General features: G+C 41.9%; 1 protein-coding gene across 3 annotated transcripts in view; it reads left to right on the top strand.

Annotated features, from left to right (window-relative positions):
- LOC118815475 (rho guanine nucleotide exchange factor 4-like) overlaps positions 1 to 17805 on the top strand; it is a 116784-nt gene that overhangs the window by 77809 nt on the left and 21170 nt on the right. For 2 of the 3 annotated variants that reach the window (XM_036581622.1, XM_036581629.1), the window contains one exon: positions 6985 to 7130. In XM_036581622.1, coding sequence (XP_036437515.1) covers positions 6985 to 7130 — 146 coding nt within the window. Of the gene's footprint in view, positions 1 to 6984; positions 7131 to 13785; positions 14824 to 17805 lie in introns of those variants that run through there. The other variant, XM_036581638.1, reaches the window with a different exon arrangement.

Here is a 17805-nt window from a genome sequence, read left to right as displayed (position 1 = left end):
ACGGCTGAACTTGACCAAACCTGACATGAGTGGCCCACGCGACTCGATATTTCAAGCTCTAACAGAGACCTTGGCTGTGTAGATCATGTGACTGGATGGATGGTTACTTTTTGATGATCTGCAGGCCCACTTAGTCAAGCTTAAGTGTGTGTGTGTGTGTGTGAGAGTGTGTGTGTGTGTGTAGTTGAAGCAGTGCACTGGTGGTTCATGCAGGCTTTCACACACACACATGCTGAATCACTGTTCATTCTGATGAGAGAGGACCAGAGTGATCACTGAGTTTGCTACAGACATATACAAACACACACAATTCAATAACAGGAACATAAGCAGAGCAGAAAAGCTGAATCAGTGCTGTAAACCACACTGTCTCACTCCTACACTCACACTGACACAGAGCACCGACCCACTCTGACCCACTCTGACACAGGCCTGATTCTCTCTCCCATGAACACTCACACTGCATTAGCTTGTTTGTTTACTTGTTTGTTTGTTTATCTAACAGTCTACCCATCTATCCATCTATCTGTCAGCCTGTCTTTCTGTCTGTCTGTCCATCTGCTCATCTATCTATCTATCTATCTATCTATCTATCTATCTATCTATCTGTCTGTCTGTCTGTCCATCTGCTCATCTATCTATCTATCTATCTATCTATCTATCTATCTATCTATCTATCTATCTGTCTGTCTGTCTGTCTGTCTGTCAGTCTGTTTGTCTAGCTATCTCTATGTATGTCTATCTGTCTATCTATCTATCTGTCTGTCTGTCTAGCTATATATAGGTCTATTTATCTATCTATCTGTCTGTCTATCTATCTATCTATCTATCTATCATCTATCTATCTGTCTGTCTATATGTCTGTCTGTCTGTCTGTCTGTCTGTCTCTGTCTGTCTGTCTCTGTCTGTCTGTCTGTTTGTCTGTCTGTCTGTTTGTCTGTCTGTATGTCTGTCTATCTATCTGTCTGTCTGTCTGTCTATCTATCTATCTATCTATCTATCTATCTATCTATCAGTCTGTTTGTCTGTATGTCTATCTGTATGTCTATCTATCTATCTGTCTGTCTGTCTGTCTGTCTATCTATCTATCTATCTATCTGTCTGTTTGTCTGTATATCTATCTGTATGTCTATCTATCTATCTGTCTGTCTGTCTGTCTGTCTGTCTGTCTGTCTGTCTGTCTATCAGTCTGTCTGTCTGTATGTCTGTCTGTCTGTCTATCTGTATGTCTATCTATCTATCTGTCTGTCTGTCTATCTATGCACAGTATTCAACACTGACCATTCACATACAGACAGTCTGATATTATGCCAAAAGTAAAGCTCACAGCAGACAAAACAGCTACAAGGTAGCAATTTACATGCAGGCAGGTCAGCAGAGTTCACACATACGCTCGGTCAGTCTGTGTGTGCCTAGTATCACCGTTTTCCCCCACAGCACATATGAATGCTTTCCTGAAGGTCAAACTGCACACAGAGTGACCCTGAGTGTCCCACGTTAAACGCGGCTTTTAAACCCTCTTATCTGCCATGAGTGACATCCGGAGAAACCCAGTCTGAGACGTCTTAAAGGATTCATTTGTGGGAGGAAGGTGGCTTTTCCTTTCCTCCAATCTCTGGAGAATCGCTCTGCTGCCACTCAGACTAATAACAAAAGCCTGCTGTCTCTTTCAGCCCATAGCTTCCACAGCTTCCTCTTGTCCTCTCTGTTACTGATTGACCTTGGACAAGAAGACCAAGTGCTATTTAATCATGACTTCATCACCAGCTCACCCTTCAGAGAATAGTCAGAAGAAAAAATCACATTTCACTGTTTCCCCCTTTTTAGCTCAGACGTGAGTCGATCTCCTGCAACATGTCTCGTGTCTGAAGTTTGCTTCTTTAGATTTGCACTGGAACTACGAGGCTAATGTAACAGGAAATTAGCAGAGGTGTGGTCTGTGTGATACGAATTGCAGAATCATTTTGACAGAAGTAAGAAAAGTGACCAACACCAAAGCCGTATTTTGAACAGCAATGGAATTAAAACTCTCCCTCGCTCCTCGTCTGGTTGGCGAGCTGTTATGCTAGTCGTCTGGATGCTAACACATCTTCAGAGTCTTGTTGTCCACTGTAATATAAACATTTGGCAGTAAAAACCTCTCACTTTGCTTGCCTGGCCCCTCATGAATCCATGAAGCCACCTAAAACTACGTAGATTAGGCGAACCTACAGGGAGATTCATTCGAAAGAGGCCCCGAATATTCTGTAATAACTCACACTAGGGCGAAGCAATCTGAACGAAACAACATGCAATGTGCTCCTCAGTATATGGAGCTTCAAACAAGCTGGGATGACCCTGCGTCAGAGTGCTGAGGTAGGCGGCGAACGTTTAACCTCCGTTCGCAATTTCCGGGTGCAGACCCCCGTACCCCTTCATGTGTCTAGCTATGTAGCTAACTTTATAGCGAACTGTTGCACCATTTAAGGTGGAACGGGAAAATTTGAATGAGAAACTGACTTCAGCTTCACGACTTTTTAGTGTTTGTCAGTTTGCGTTGCTATGGTGACCAGCAGTCTGCGCTGATCTTCAGGGTTAAAGGGTGAATTAGCAGTTCTACATTAACTCCAGCATTTAAGACCATTTATTGTTAAACTGTGTTGAACGATCAGCAGAGCTTTATTTTACTGTAAAGGAGGATTATTTTATTTTTACCTACAAATCTAATTCAGCTGTGGAGCCACAACAGGGCAGTAAAAGAGCCACATGTTGCCGACCCCTGGTTTAAAAGGTGACCAGTGGTTGATTCTAAATGGCAGTGATGGTTTCCTAAGGTGTTCTGCAGGAAATAGATACATGGATTCAAATACATAAACATTTATATATATATATATATATATATATATATATATATATACACCTTATGAATGATTTGGTCAGTCGTGGTTACAGAGCCATCTGTTATCAGTACGTCTGCAGGCCTGGATTGCGGAGATGAATGTAAACAGGCCCAGAGATGGACAGATAGTGAGGCTGAGAGCGAGAGGGAGTGTTTTAATGGATGTGTGGGTTTAGGTGGCCGTGGTTTTTATAGCTGCATCACGCCAGGTTGAAGAACGGCCTTCAGGGAGTGTTTATGTGCACCTTTCTCTGCTGCGCTCCAGAGATGAGCTCGGAAGAGCCGTATAGATGCTGCTTCTTACAGCCACTCATAAATAAAGGGTTGTTCAATCGCTGGACCTTGGCCATCTGCTGCTGTAGTGCATACTCTCTGAACGCTGTGGGGTGCAGTGCCTCCTAGTGGACACAAGGTGACGCTACGCCCAGTTATGAGTATTTTTATCTGAACTGCATCAGAATTGGTTTTATTGGCCAAGTAAGACATCAGTTATGAGGAATTTGTCTTGGCAGGAGCTCAAACTGAGACACAGTAAGAAGAAAATGAAATGAAACAGAGTGTAATGTAATAAAATAACAGTAATGATTACATTATCAGTAATTGTATTTAGTCAGTTACATAAAATCTTAAAGTCTTAAGACACAAATACATAAATTAACATGGGTGGAAAAGAACAGGCTGAAGAATAACAGTAACAGAATAAGATGATGTTAAAATAAAAAAATGTTAAAATAGTGTATGTAGTAAAAGAAGGGAGGATAAGTAATCAATAGGTACAGATTGGTAATCAGTAGTATTAATAAGATAAAATAATAAAAAAATACAAATGTCTGGCAGCATTTTACATGTGCAAAAGTAAACAGACTAGAAGTAAAATATCGTCACCGTCCAAAGAGAAACAAGTATCTCCAAAATGGCAACTTTACAGGAGAAGGCAAAAACCTTCTTTGCTTTCAATGTAAGTTATTGTGCAAAGATTTTATTTCAAGTGGCTTCAGAGCATTTCTATTGGTCCAATCCTCATGAAATTTTCACACAGTGTAAAGGGCAGTTGCCGTGCTCAAATGATGTAGAAAAGTAAAAATCGGAAAAAATGGACATTAATGTTTTTCTTTGGACAGCGATGACATGCATAATGAAGAATTTTACTGAATACAAAATATTTCATGCACATTGTGATTGAGCAATATTATAAGTCTGCTAAATTCACCCTTTCAATAAAGAGATTTCAGTGGTTGAGATGTAAACAGTCATTCAGAGTGGTTTGGTGTGAAATGGTTCACCGTAGAGAAACTTACACACTCTGATGTCTTTACAGTGGTGGTGATAGGAACCAGGGGTCACCATGACTACAACACAAATATAGACATTTTATTTACTATCAGAACCACCAGTGAACCTACAGGAGTCTTCTGAGTTTTATATGTGATGTTCATGATGGTGGAATGTGATAAATCTGAAAAAAGTACATTTTCCCTGGGGACTGTTTTGTTTTGCAGTATGTGAATGTACCTCTCCTCGATGAATGGCTTTAAAGATAAGGACAGAAACCTTGTTGTAAAACAAGTTATTAGGCAGTGAATTCATAACCATTTCATGTAGTAACTTTCTGTGAGGGAGCTTTTAGAGGTGGACGTCTGGTTCCTATCACCACCACTGTGAACAATCCTGTCTTGGTAAGTTTCTCTAGAACAGAGCGTTTCACACCAAACCACTCTGAATGACACTGTTTACATCTTAACCACTTAATAAGTGGAATTCCCCTTTAATAGTACATACAAAAATGATATAGTGTATTAAAGGTCTAATAGAAAATGGACTTGATGCTGTGTACTTCAGTTTTGTGCTGAGATAAGCTTATTTTACTTAGTAGTATGCATCTGTATCACCCTTGGCTTCATTCATTTGCAGCTTAACACCCATAACGTGTAATAAGATACTGAGATCATGACCAGTTGTCCAATCCCAGATAATAAGTACGTGAGTAAATGAGCTATTTACACGGTCAGGAAATTGCAGGGATCAGATTAAAGTGTCAGAGCCCAGGCTCTGCCTCAGGGCTGCAGAATTGAAGCAGGAGAGGGGGATATGCTCCTCCTTGAGCGAAGCCCATCCAATAAATCATGTTAAAATATGACCGTGGTCACTGCGTGAAAGCTTCATTTTGAACAGCTAAACGATTCGTCAAATCAATTTCCCTTCACCATTTGAGGGCTTGTCTATCTCCACGGCGATTTGTCGGCCACACGCTCTCACTGTCTGTCTCCACGGTGATTTGTCGCTGTGGATACACCGTGGAAACAGCAGCTATGATTGGCCGTGACAGGGGGGGCTATTTTTAGAGAGCGTGGCAGGTACATTCGCGTCATTGTGGCTCCAAAGCATGGCCTGGTGTGCCTCACGGAAGGGGTGTGTTTACATGTGAGGGTGAATGTTTGTACATTTTCAGGACTGATATGTCCTGACTACATACATACAACAACATAGTCCTGCCTTTAATACCTACATATAGGTACTTACATATACAGTACTGTACTAAAGTCCAAGACCACCGTTTATTTATTTAATTTCCAGTCAAATCTGCCATTAAGAACAAGTTACTCAGTTTTCGGGAGATATTTCTGAGGAGATTAGATATAAGATGATCCACTTGCATATGGAAATCAAAAGGAAAAAAAAAGTGAAAAATCAGAAGCTACAGAGAAAACGGGGCTCCTAACAACCACCTGGAAGAGCTGGTAGACACCAGAACTGCCCCCATCAGATAATCAGCACTTAAAGCTTTCATCTCTGAGAGAGAGGAGAAAATCAAGCTGCTTCAGATCTGAAAACATCCACAGGTGTTTCTGTCCATCCTTCCACTGTGAGAAGACGACTCAGCGCTGTGGGTCTGGAAGGATGTGTAGCTGATCAAGAAGAACCTCGCTGAGAAAAGGAGACGGACACATCAAACAAAGACACTGAACAATGGACTGACCACCCCAGAGTCCAGACCTCAACACCACTGAATGTGTTTGATTACTTCAGAAAATGATTAACCAGCTTCTAAGACTGAACTTTGGAGGTGTGTCTGCAGATTCTTTGAGGAACTGAAAGTGAGTCTCCTGAAAAGAACGGAAGCTGTTATGAAGACAAAGAGTGACTCACTGAACACTGAAAAAGCAGATATTATATGTAATTGGTGAAGCTTCTGTCATTTTCTGTTAAATGTATGTTTTTTTCTGATGCTGAAAAATATCTATCCTATTACTTAATGGCTGGAAATTAAATTAAGGGTATATAGGCCCTTACATATATCACACAGTATTGTTATTCCCTATATATACTTACATAATATATATGATACATTCTATTATTACATATAGGTACTTATGTATCTAAAATACATTAAAACACTGTGTGTGTTTTGGTCATAAGGCCTTACACGCATATGGTGGTGGGGGGGCTATTTGTGTTTTTGACTGTGTGCCGGGAATGTAGTGTCTCCAGTCCCGCAGCAGCCAGTGACCTTAAATAAACTGTTACCCAATGTGGCCTCCCACAGTTTCAGCTTCCCCACAGCAAAGAGCCGTTACTCACAATAAGGACTGTTCCACAAACATGCTTACGCTCAGTTTTCCCGCCTGGATGAAAATACTACCACACAGTGATTCATTATTCATATACTATCACAAAATGAAAGGTCACTCAGGCTTTGCCTGTGTTTGATGCCCGTGAGTCTGGCCACTGTTTTTGGTCAAAATAATGGCACCTAAACATCAAGTCAGAGGTTATCTATACAGCAGGTGTTGTCACAAAGCAGCTCTACAGAAAAATCCAGGTCCAGGCCACCATGAGCGTCGCCAATGGTGACAGTTGGACGAAAAACTCCCTAAGAGAAACAGGAAGAAACACTGAGAGGAACCAAGACTCAGAAGGGGAACCCATCCTCCTCTGGTCAACATCAGATAACATTCAATGCTGTATGTGCTGTCTGAGTGCAGCTGAGCATCCAGATACAGTCTAATCACCTGAACTCTTTCTCCTTCTATTCCTTCTCTCCCTGTATTTTTTTTTTAATCTTTGTACATCAACTAACTCTCTCTCTCTCTCTCTCTCTCTCTCAGCGGTGATCTTGCCCGATGGAGCTCCAGAGAAGTTGGGTGTGGGTGATGAAGTGGGCAGTGAGGAGGACCTCTATGAGGATCTACGCTCTTCTGGACATCGCTTTGGTCATCCAGGAGGAGCAGGGGAGCAGCTGGCCATAAACGAGGTAAAACACACAAGTCTCTCTCTCTCTCTTTCTCTCTCTCTCCCCCCCAGTCCCTACCTAAAACAGGCCAATTTTAATCAAGAGCATTCTCCAACTGCTTTAACTCTACTGAGAGGCGCAACCGTCCAAGTGTTGGCCTTATCGTCAGGAGATCATGAGGTCAGTCCCTGGTGATGCTACAGCTGTCCGTGGCTGGGAGTCCAAGAAAGCCCAGTTCTCCTTGCTCTCTCTTGGTGGTGCTAGCCAGCGCAGGTGTCTGTTAGCTGACGTAAGCGTGTTCAGCTGTCCAGTGATGTTGCGTTAGCGGCAGTTCAAAAAGATGTGGTGGTGCTTCACAGGTCTCGGAGGAAGCCTGTGCTGGCCTTCGCCCTCCTAGTGCTGATGGTATCATATGACTGGGGGAGTCCTTACTAGTGGGTGGAATTGGATACATCTAAATTGGTAAGAAAGTTGGGAAAAAAAAGGTTCATAAACTTTCCCGTTCTGTTTGTATAAAAATATTTCGTATCTCTCGAACACAAGCCAGGAAATTCTGTTGAGAGTGAAGACTTTTATTCCATACTACATTTGTGTTTGTAAGTACAGGGAGATTCACTCGAAAGAGGCCCTGAATATTCTGTAATAACTCTCGCTAGGACGAAGCAATCAGAACGAAACAACATGCAATGAGCTCCTCAGTAGATGGAGCTTCAAACAAGCTGGGATACCCCTGCATCGGAGCGATGAGGTAGGTGCTGAACAGCTGTCGCGACGTTTAACTTCAGTTTGCAACTTCTGGCTGCATACCCCCGTACCCCTTCATGTGTCTGGCAGAAAATGGAGATCACTTCCAGCATCGCATGTAATGCAATCGATTACACATACGTCAAGGTATGTAGCGTATTTTTTGGTTCAGATTGCTTCATCCTAACAGGAGTTACAACAGAATATTCGGGGCCTCTTTCGACTGAATCTCTCTGTAGAAGAGGAGATATTCGGCCTCCTGAGTGGAATCGTCAAAATCGGGAGATTTGGAGTTTGATTCCCAGTGATGCAACAGCCGTCCGTGGCTGAGAGTCTTAATAAGTATGACTGGGTGGAAGGGTGGTCCTCCCTCTCCTGCCCCATCACTCACTGTGACGCTAGCCAACACAGGTATTCGTTAACCCTCTGGGGTCCACGAAGTTGCACATGCATCAAATTCACAATTTCTGTATGTGTTCCTTTCTCTTTGTGATAACACAGCACAATCTGAATCTGTAGAGTCGCCCTTTCTGGTCCATCTTATCACGAGATGCGTGACTCACATTCGGAGTTATGAGCCTATGAAGAGGGGCTGAGATACACCTCATCTGCCTCTCACTGTGTGGAACTGGTGGATTCGTGTGTCCGTCTACATTCTGTGTGAAACTGACCAATGGACACTCAGAAAAGCACTAAAAACTGACCCATCACGCCAGAAACCCTTCATTCTTCATGCACTCCACATCGGAGACACGTGTGAAAGGGCGTGCAGAGAGTTTACAGCTGCTGAAGCTGCTCCAGCGTTTTTGGAAAGTAGTGATGAAGATAACAGAGCATTTTGATATGAAACATGAGTATCATGTTATTTGAAGAGCCTTTAAAGGCGAACTTAAGAAGACATGCACAAATCGATAAAATGTCCTCAGACCTGAAGGTTAACAGACATGACAGAATTGGCAGTTAATGTTCTCCTCCGAGTGTGTTGAGCTTCCAATGACGTTGCATTAGTGACAATTTGAAAAGATGGTGTGAAGCTTCATGTGTCTCAGAAGAAGCACACGCTAGTCTTAACCCCCCAGCTTGGTAGCATCATGTGATAGAGGGAGATCCAGCTAGCAGGTGGGAATTGAACATGGCTGAATAAGGAAGAAAAATGGATGAAAATAGAAGAGACTTTTTATTATGGCTGAATTTGGTTAGAAGTTACCGTTGTGCATACAGTCGTTTTTTGCAGATAGGAACAAAAACATTTTTACATTTTTGTCATTTATTGACATCAAAACAGAAAAACTCCTAATACAGAAAGTCAGAAATGTTGATTCAAGTCTGTCTACTAGAATTTTGGTACAATTCTCTTTTAACCGTCTCTGTTATTTGGTCAAGCGTACATCAATCATACGTCTACTGCTTATCAAAGCTTAGTAGAAGCAGATATCAGACCAAGCATGTCTGTAAGTGAGCTAAACACAGTCCCCCACTGCATGCTGGGGACAATGCATGTGCACCTCCCAGTGATGCAAAATGGTAAGCTGTCGTTGGCCAGTGGCATCTCCTGCCTTTCTCCTTGAAGTAGCACACAATTAGTGAGATGGAATAGGAGCCCACCTGGTGAGAAGAGTAATTAAGAAAGCCTTGAATACAGTTCAACAGTGTGGAATACAGCGTCTGCTGGGGGAGGAGAGAGTTTCTGTTTATTCTTTAGAAATGACTAGAGGTTTCTCAGCTGTTCAATTTAAGACTACAAACTGAAGGACTGATGTCAAAACTCATGATACTTTTTACATTAATCAACATTCCATATAAACTCAGAGGACGTGTAGGTTCACTGGTGGTTTTTCATAGTAAATAAAATGTCTATATTTGCGTTGTAGACACTGAGTGCGTTTACATGCACTTAATAATCCGATAACTGCAGAAAATCTTATTTTGTCAGTAATCCGATCAACACGTTTACATGCACTTGGATAATAAGATAATGGGAAGCTCTGGGTCTTCATGAGTCAGACAATCAGATTTGTGCTGTTCAACCAGCCAATAAACTCACAGAAGAAGACATGACGTAAACGCAATGTAAAACTTAAACTTCATGCCGCGGCTTTCCTTTAAAAACATCGCCACTTTACCTGAAAAAGGGGAACATTCATCATCTAAAGGATGAAGAATATTTAAATCCTTCACTTCGTGAAGTATGTGTTTGGTTTGCTCGCTTATTTCCAGTGCCGCCGTCTGTTTTCACACATGCGCAGACTGAGAAATCCGAAAGAAATCAGACTAAGAGTTTACATGCACTGAGAAATCTGATTACTGAGCTAAAATCCAGCTCTCATTATCGGATTTCTTAATCGGATTTCTAGACCTTACTCTGATCTAAGAAATCAGAGTATGCTGTTTACATGACCATTTGAATAATCAGATAACTGCAAAAAAATCTGATTATGATCGAAATTTTGTCACTGTGACGCCTGGTTCCTATCACCACCACTGTGAAGATATCCGAGTCACTACAGTGAACCATTTCACAACAAACCACTCTGGATGACTCTATTTATTTCAATGGTGCTGTAAAGTAGGGGTGTAAGAAAATATTGAGACACTTAAGTATCACAGTATTACATTTTGTGATATTGTATCGATTCTCAAAAACACAGCAAGGATTTTTAAGTAATAATTTACATGCAAAGATTCAAGGTTCACTTTGTGTTGTGTTTAAACCCCCAACGCTAGATTGCAGTGTTGGAATCTTCAGCCATTGGACTTTTTCTTTTACTCAGACTTGATTTATACAGTGGTGTTTTGTATACAAAGACAGCATTCCTAAAATTACATTAAAAAAAGTCACAATATATCGCCTTACAGTATCGTAATATATTGCAATACATTGAATCGTTACCCCTGTATCATGATACATATCGTATCGCCACGTTCGTGCCAAACACAGCCCTACTATCTAGATTATCTACACATGTTCAAACTGTTAACACCTGGTTAAACTTTTAACTGTGCAGGTTTTCGGTTTAAGGTAAGATTTAACTGAATTTGAACCTTTAACTTAAAGTTCAGTTCCATTCATCAGATATTTTAGCTGAAAACAAGGTGTGCATCTATAAAGCATCTACAGTTGACCCTCAAAATAAGTGCCGTCAAGTCGATTTCAGCTCCTTGTGTCCATATAGATAGTATTTCTCAACAGTATCCTGTCTTCTCTTTGGGTCTTCAGCCTTCTCAGTGACCTGTTCATGATTGTCTTCATTCTTTTTGTTGTCTTCCTCTTTTATCTTCAGCTGTTTCAAACATAACATTCTTTTCCTAAGAACTGTTTCTTCTCAGAATGTGTCCAAAATAAGCGCTTTAGTTTGGTTTTCTGGGCTTCGAGTGAGAAGTGAGGCTTGATTTGCTCGAGGATCCGTTTGTTTGTTTTCTCTGCCGTCCAACGAACTCTCAAATGTCTTCGCCAGCACCAAAGTTCAAAGACATCAACATTTTTTTTCCTGTCTTGCTTTTTTTTCTCGTCCAGCTTTCAGATCCATAAAGAAACACAGTCTGGACGGTTCTGATCTTTGTTTGTAAAGACAATTTGTAACATTTGACGATCCTTTCAAGCTCCTTCATTCTTGTTCTGCCGAGAGCTGATCTGTGTCGTATTTCTTCACTGCTGGATCGTTTATTGTTAATAACTAATCCCAGCTGTCCAGCACTTCTACATCTTCACCATCAGTGGTACAGTTGGCTGTATTTCTCCTTTCCCATGTTGTCTTCACATCGAGCTGTTAGTGCTTGTGGACCTGGAAATAGTGTTATCCAGGGCTGATAGATTGATCATTTATATCAGTGAAAGAGAGCTCCAGAGCTGCATGCGGCTCTTTTTCTGCCCTGTTGCGGCTCCACAGCAGAATTCGATTTTTATGTAAAAAAATAAATAAATAAATAAAATAATCCTCCTTTACAGTAAAATAAAGTTCTGCTGATCATTCAACACAGTTTTAACAATAAATGGTCTTAAATGCTGGAGTTAATGTAGTCTATGTCTGTTAATTCACACTTTAACCCTGAAGATCAGCACGAAACTGCTGGTCACCATAGCAACACAGACATCTTGCCTAGCTAGTAGCTAACAAAAAGGCAAAGAGAGAGATTTAAGATGAACATGGATAATTTGGTGGCGAATTGCCTTATTTGTACTTATAAGCACATCAGCTGGTTTCCTGATACGTTTAATCTGCATTGAGAGACATTTTACAAGAAACTATTCTTTTGTTTTTTGGAAAATTTCCTGCTGGAGATGCGAGAAAATAATAATTTAAATTATTATTTTTAGCCTATACTAGGACATCAGCACATACTGAGACATGTTTACAGCCGAGGCTCCCAAAGTGGTTTGATTTTTATTAGAAGGACAAAATAGCTCTTCTTAACATTTGGGTTGCCGTCCTCAGTTAGATCAGTCAGAGGCAACCAAACCCCCATATGTTGTGACATCACAACCACAACTTACTGGCTGTCTTTTATACAACAATTAGTTCCAGCCATGCAAGCTGATTGGTTGAGAGGCGTTCTAACCGTGCTGTTATTTCATCATAACATCACGGGTTTTTAACAAACACTGTATCACTCCTCTGAGATGCCGTTGCTAAGCAACCACTTTGACAGCTGTAGGAGACGCTCAAGCCATTTGAACCAAAAATGGATACTTTCAAGATCACATTTGACCGACAGCCGATTTGGTCAGACTCTGAAGATGAGACGACACTAAATTCCCAAACTGTCATCACCACTGAGCAGCTTTTCAGTCGGCAGCTGTGACAGAAGAACAGCTGAACAACCTGGAATCAGCCAGAAATGAACCCAACACCATTCGCCAAACTAAATGGGCTGTAAGATGCTTTACAGACTGGCTGGAACAAAACAACATTAATACTGATCTGGAAAAAACTGACAAAACTGAGCTGAACCTGATATTGCGGCAGCTTTATGGCTCAGTTTGTACTTCAAAAGGCGAGGCTTACAGCAGACTGAGCAGCGAGTGGGCGGAGCTCATTACTCTGACGTAGCAACAAGCTGCTTGTTAAGGAACTATAATTTGGTGAAGGAACTGCGAACATTAAAACATATTAAACGCCGCGTTCACGGCCCAGTTTATTAATTTATTACTTTATTTATTTAACTGTTGTATTAAAGCAATAGAACACTCGAGGAGTGTGTTATCGCCAATAACATCACAGCTGTGATGATCTACGGTGACCAAATCACAGCCGTGATGTTACTTCGCGATAACACACTCCCTCTCATGTTCTATTGCTTAAGTATTCTACATTCAGGGGTCAAACCTCAAGCCAGAAAGAGAGGATATTCTGGTTTTTGTGGCAGAAAAGCAGGTCTACACCTTAATTTATGTAAAATAATCGAATTCAGATTGCAGTCGCAATATTGAAATCGCATTATTTTCCCCAAATCATTCAGCCCTGGTGTTATGCTAGGTCAGATTTGGGCTGGATGGACTACGGACTGTGCCTGATGATGTGGAAAACACCTGAGCCTTTGAAAAAGCTGAAGACTGTGTGTGTTTTTCTCACAGCTGCTTTACTACTGACATTTATGTCTTTAATGCACGTCTTCGACAGATGTAGTGGTTGATTTGGCGAAGCATTAATGAGTGATCAGCTGATGTGGCTAATAAACAGTCGGCCCTTCTCTCTCTCTCTCTCTCTCTCTCTCTCTCTCTCTCAACCAGTCTCTCGCTCTCTGTATTGCTGCTTCTGCTCTCTCGCCCCCTCCCCCCTCCCCTCTCAGCGGTTGCTAGGGCCTGCCTCAACCACTCTGGTTTCCAGGATACGGTCCCAACTGGAGCCAGCTGATTGGTTGCTAGTGGTAGGAAGGGGAGGAAAAAAAAAGAAAAAAGGCCCAAGTGAGAGAGCCATCGATGCTGGGAGTGAGATGGATGAGTGTGCCAGCGTAGCTCCGGGCACAGCCGAGCTCCATTTTCAGCTTCTGTTTACTTACAGGAGAACGAGGAACAGCCTGGAATAACAACGCAGCCATGGAGATTCATCCCATCCAGGAGAGCTAGCACAATCCTCCGTGTCTGTGTGCAGAGAGAGGGAGCGATACAAAGAGAGAGAGGGAGAGGGGGGAGATGACTTGAGAGGTAGAGAAGGTGTAGCTTTGTAGTTTAGCTCTGTAGCATTTAGCTTTGTGGTGCAAACGTGTGGCTGACGAATGGTAGCCTGTGCTGTGAAGCAAATGTAAGTATAAACGTCTCTACTGCATTGACTCAGAGAGGCTATACCGGCTTACACCAGCACTAGGACTTAGCACAACAGAGGAGGAATGAAAGGTAGAACTGCTGAGATGCAGATCGTTACCATCTCGTCCTCCTGACGTTCCCACTGGAAGTGGAGAAGAAGGAAAAGGAGAAGAAAGGAGCAAGAGGAAGCCGAGCCAAGCCTGAGGTGAAGCTGGTGGTCCCTGTGGCGCAGCTGCGTGGTGGGGCCCACATGGCTCGTGGCTCACTGAGAAGCAGCAGAGGGCAGCGTCTGGGCCTGCTGGACACTCTGCTGCGCTGCAACATGGACCCAGACACCCAGAGGGTGGTGGTCTTCCTCATCATGATGTTCCTCATCATCATCAACGTGGTGCTCATCTTCCTGCTCGCCTTCCAGTGAAGAAAGAGAAGAAGAAATAGAAGCTGCCTGATAAGAGCTATTGATGCTAAGAGACAGAGAGAGAGAAGAGGAAGATAAAATCTGCCTGTCAGAAGCTGCTGAAGATACTATTGAAGATAAGAAGAGAGAAAGACACTGAAAGGAGCCAGAGAAGGGGGGGGGGTGGTAGAAGAAGGGCAGAGGAGGAGGGAGAGAAAGGAACAGATGGAAAGAGCGAGAAGAGAAGAGAGAGGGAGGGAGTTTAGCAGTAGCTGAGTGGACCTGTTCTTTTTCAAATGGGCATCTGGCATGATTTCACCACAGGAGCCAAGGTAAAGCACTCTGATTAATTAGATGCTGCAGCACGATATGGAAAAATATGATTATGCATGACATGTTTCTGCATCTTGAGTACTCCTGTTCCTTACTGTGGACATTTATGCTTGAGATTTGTGAGATAAAACGTAAAACGTGAAGTCTAGATGGCTCTTACTGATGTTTATAGCTTGCATAAGTATAGGAAAGTAACCTAGTTAATGACATAGTTATTACATAATTACAGTTACATTCCATTTATGTTCTGTAGCAAGATGTTTGACAAGTAATTAAATTTAAATCATTATATTCCGATCAGGCATAACATTCTGACCACCTCCTTGTTTCTACACTCATTGTCCATTTTATCAGCTCCACTTACTATATAGGAGCACTTTGTAGTTCTACAGTTACAGACTGTAGTCCATCTGTTTCTCTGATACTTTGTTAGCCCCCTTTTACCCTGTTCTTCAGTGGTCAGGACCCCCATGGACCCTCACAGATCAGGTACTATTTGGGTGGTGGATCATTCTCAGCACTGCAGTAACACTGGCGTGGTGGTGGTGTGTTAGTGTGTGTTGTGCTGGTCTGAGTGGATCAGACACAGCAGTGCTGCTGGAGTTTTTAAACACTGCGTCCACTCACTGTCCACTCTATTAGACACTCCTACCTTGTCAGTCCACCTTGTAGATGTAAAGTCAGAGACGATAGCTCATCTGCTGCTGCACAGATTGTGTTGGTCATCCTCTAGTCCTTCATCAGTGGTCACAGGACGCTGCCCACAGGACGCTGCTGGCTGGATATTTTTGGTTGGTGGACTATTCTCAGTCCAGCAGTGACACTGAGGTGTTTAAAAACTCCAGCAGCACTGCTGTGTCTGATCCACTCATACCAGCGCAACACACACTATCACACCACCACCACGTCAGTGTTACTGCAGTGCTGAGAATGATCCACCACCCAAATAGTACCTGCTCTGTGAGGGTCCATGGGGGTCCTGACCACTGAAGAACAGGGTAAAAGGGGGCTAACAAAGTATCAGAGAAACAGATGGACTACAGTCTGTAACTGTAGAACTACAAAGTGCACCTATATAGTAAGTGGAACTGATAAAATGGACAATGAGTGTAGAAACAAGGAGGTGGTCATAATGTTATGCCTGATCGGTGTATACAGACAAATGCAGAGGCAGAATGCGGGGTGCCAAAACTTTTGCACAGGTCACATTTTATGTTTTGTTTTTTTCTCAATATGTTAAATTCAGACAATAAACAGAAACTGTGCATTAAAATCTGAACGTAGAGAATATGCACTTATTTCAAAATCGATAAAACGGATAATTTCACTGGGGCACCCACACTTTTGCGTATGACTCTCCTCTACGAACACGAATCTGCACTTTTTCACAGAATTTCTCTGCTTGGTTCGATGAGCTACTCGAAAAAAATAATTCATATAAAATAACATAACATGCTTTTGTTATTAGTGAAGATAAATGTAACGGTGACGTTTTGTTTAGAGCTCATATAGAGATTCTTTACAGCCATATCTGACTCAGCGTTCAACTCCAGGAATTTATATCGTATTAAATTTATAGTGTTGTTCAGTTTGATGCGTCTTACACCTTAAATGCATCCTCAGCTCTGCTAATTTGTCTCTTTACTTTCCACCGATTCCCCCCGAGACTCAGATTGAGGTCACAGCTGAGCCGACTTTACGCGTTTGTAAGGCTCAGCTGCTTTCTGACCTCAGGGTTCAGCTGGACTGCATGTGTGGCTGAGTTTACAGTTTACAGCTTAGCTACTTCAGATCTCTGAGTATTTTTTGTTTTGTGTGATGATAATTTTTTTTTGTCGATTGATTATATTGATTATATTAGTAAATGAGTAATCAAATTGTCTTTGGTGCTGATTAATCGAGTAATTAGAGTTTTAAAAAGGCCAGCCAATAAAAATGGACTTAACTGAACCATAACAAACCATAAGTAGGGTTTAGGTACCAAAAACAATCATTTATTTTTACATGACACATTTCCACCCTTTCTTAATCCCTTAGAATTGAACAGACTGTTTTTGTTACTGTAATTGGAGGCTGATTTATGTAAATAAGCTCTCTTCTGATTGGCAGTTCTATGTAGTGCCGTGTTCAAAAAGCAGTCTGGGCTGAAATGTACAGGATAAACTGTTAAGTTCGGACTGGTTTTCTCAGGGACGTGGAAAAAAAACACTTTGGCTGCTTTTCTCAGATGTGTGCATTTTTTTCAAGGCTACAGTGACACATTTGCTTCCCAACAGCCAGAAACAGTACAACGTTTAATCATTCTCAGTGGACAGGGCTAAACTACTATACGCTGAATGAGTGTGGCCAGACTGCTACTGGCTAAATGGGTGGGACTAAACTGCTGTAGGCTTAATGGGTGGGGCTAAACTACTCTGAGATATTTTTAATGTAGTAGGTTTTTTTTGAAGGAGTATGCCTCTCTCTCTCTCTCTCTCTCTCTCTCTCTCTCTCTCTAGTATAGTAGAGTATGTGTATTGCAAAGCCAGGCTGTGTTCACCACCAGTAGTAGTGCATTCATCTATATTGTATGTGTGGTAAGTCTTACAGTTTACTATGGAGAAAATTAAAGGATATCTGGGAACTGTTTGGGATTCCCAGTGATTCAGGAATGTCTGAGTTGTGGAAAAATTTATGACCTGCTTGTTACATCAGATAAAAAGCACACTGCTTACTTACAGTGTAGAGCTTGCAACAGTACTCAGTGACACATTTACTGTGGACGCAGCTGTTCAGTGGCTACTAATGTTGCACAACTCCACTCAGCATTAATGGCGTCAAACAGTTGAAAAACATTGCCAAGCTAGTTTAAGTTTGATGTGAGACCGAAAATACTCTATATGGTTTAAACCCTGGACTCTGAGCAGCCAAAACCATCAGTAAAAAAAACATTTTTTTGCGCTTCTACGCTCATTGTCCATTTTATCAGCTCCACTTACTAT

The sequence above is a fragment of the Colossoma macropomum genome, unplaced genomic scaffold (genome assembly GCF_904425465.1).
Source record: "Colossoma macropomum unplaced genomic scaffold, Colossoma_macropomum, whole genome shotgun sequence".
Lineage (NCBI taxonomy): Eukaryota > Metazoa > Chordata > Actinopteri > Characiformes > Serrasalmidae > Colossoma > Colossoma macropomum.
Note: the sequence above shows the minus strand (reverse complement) of the source record. Positions and strands in the feature narration are given on the sequence as shown.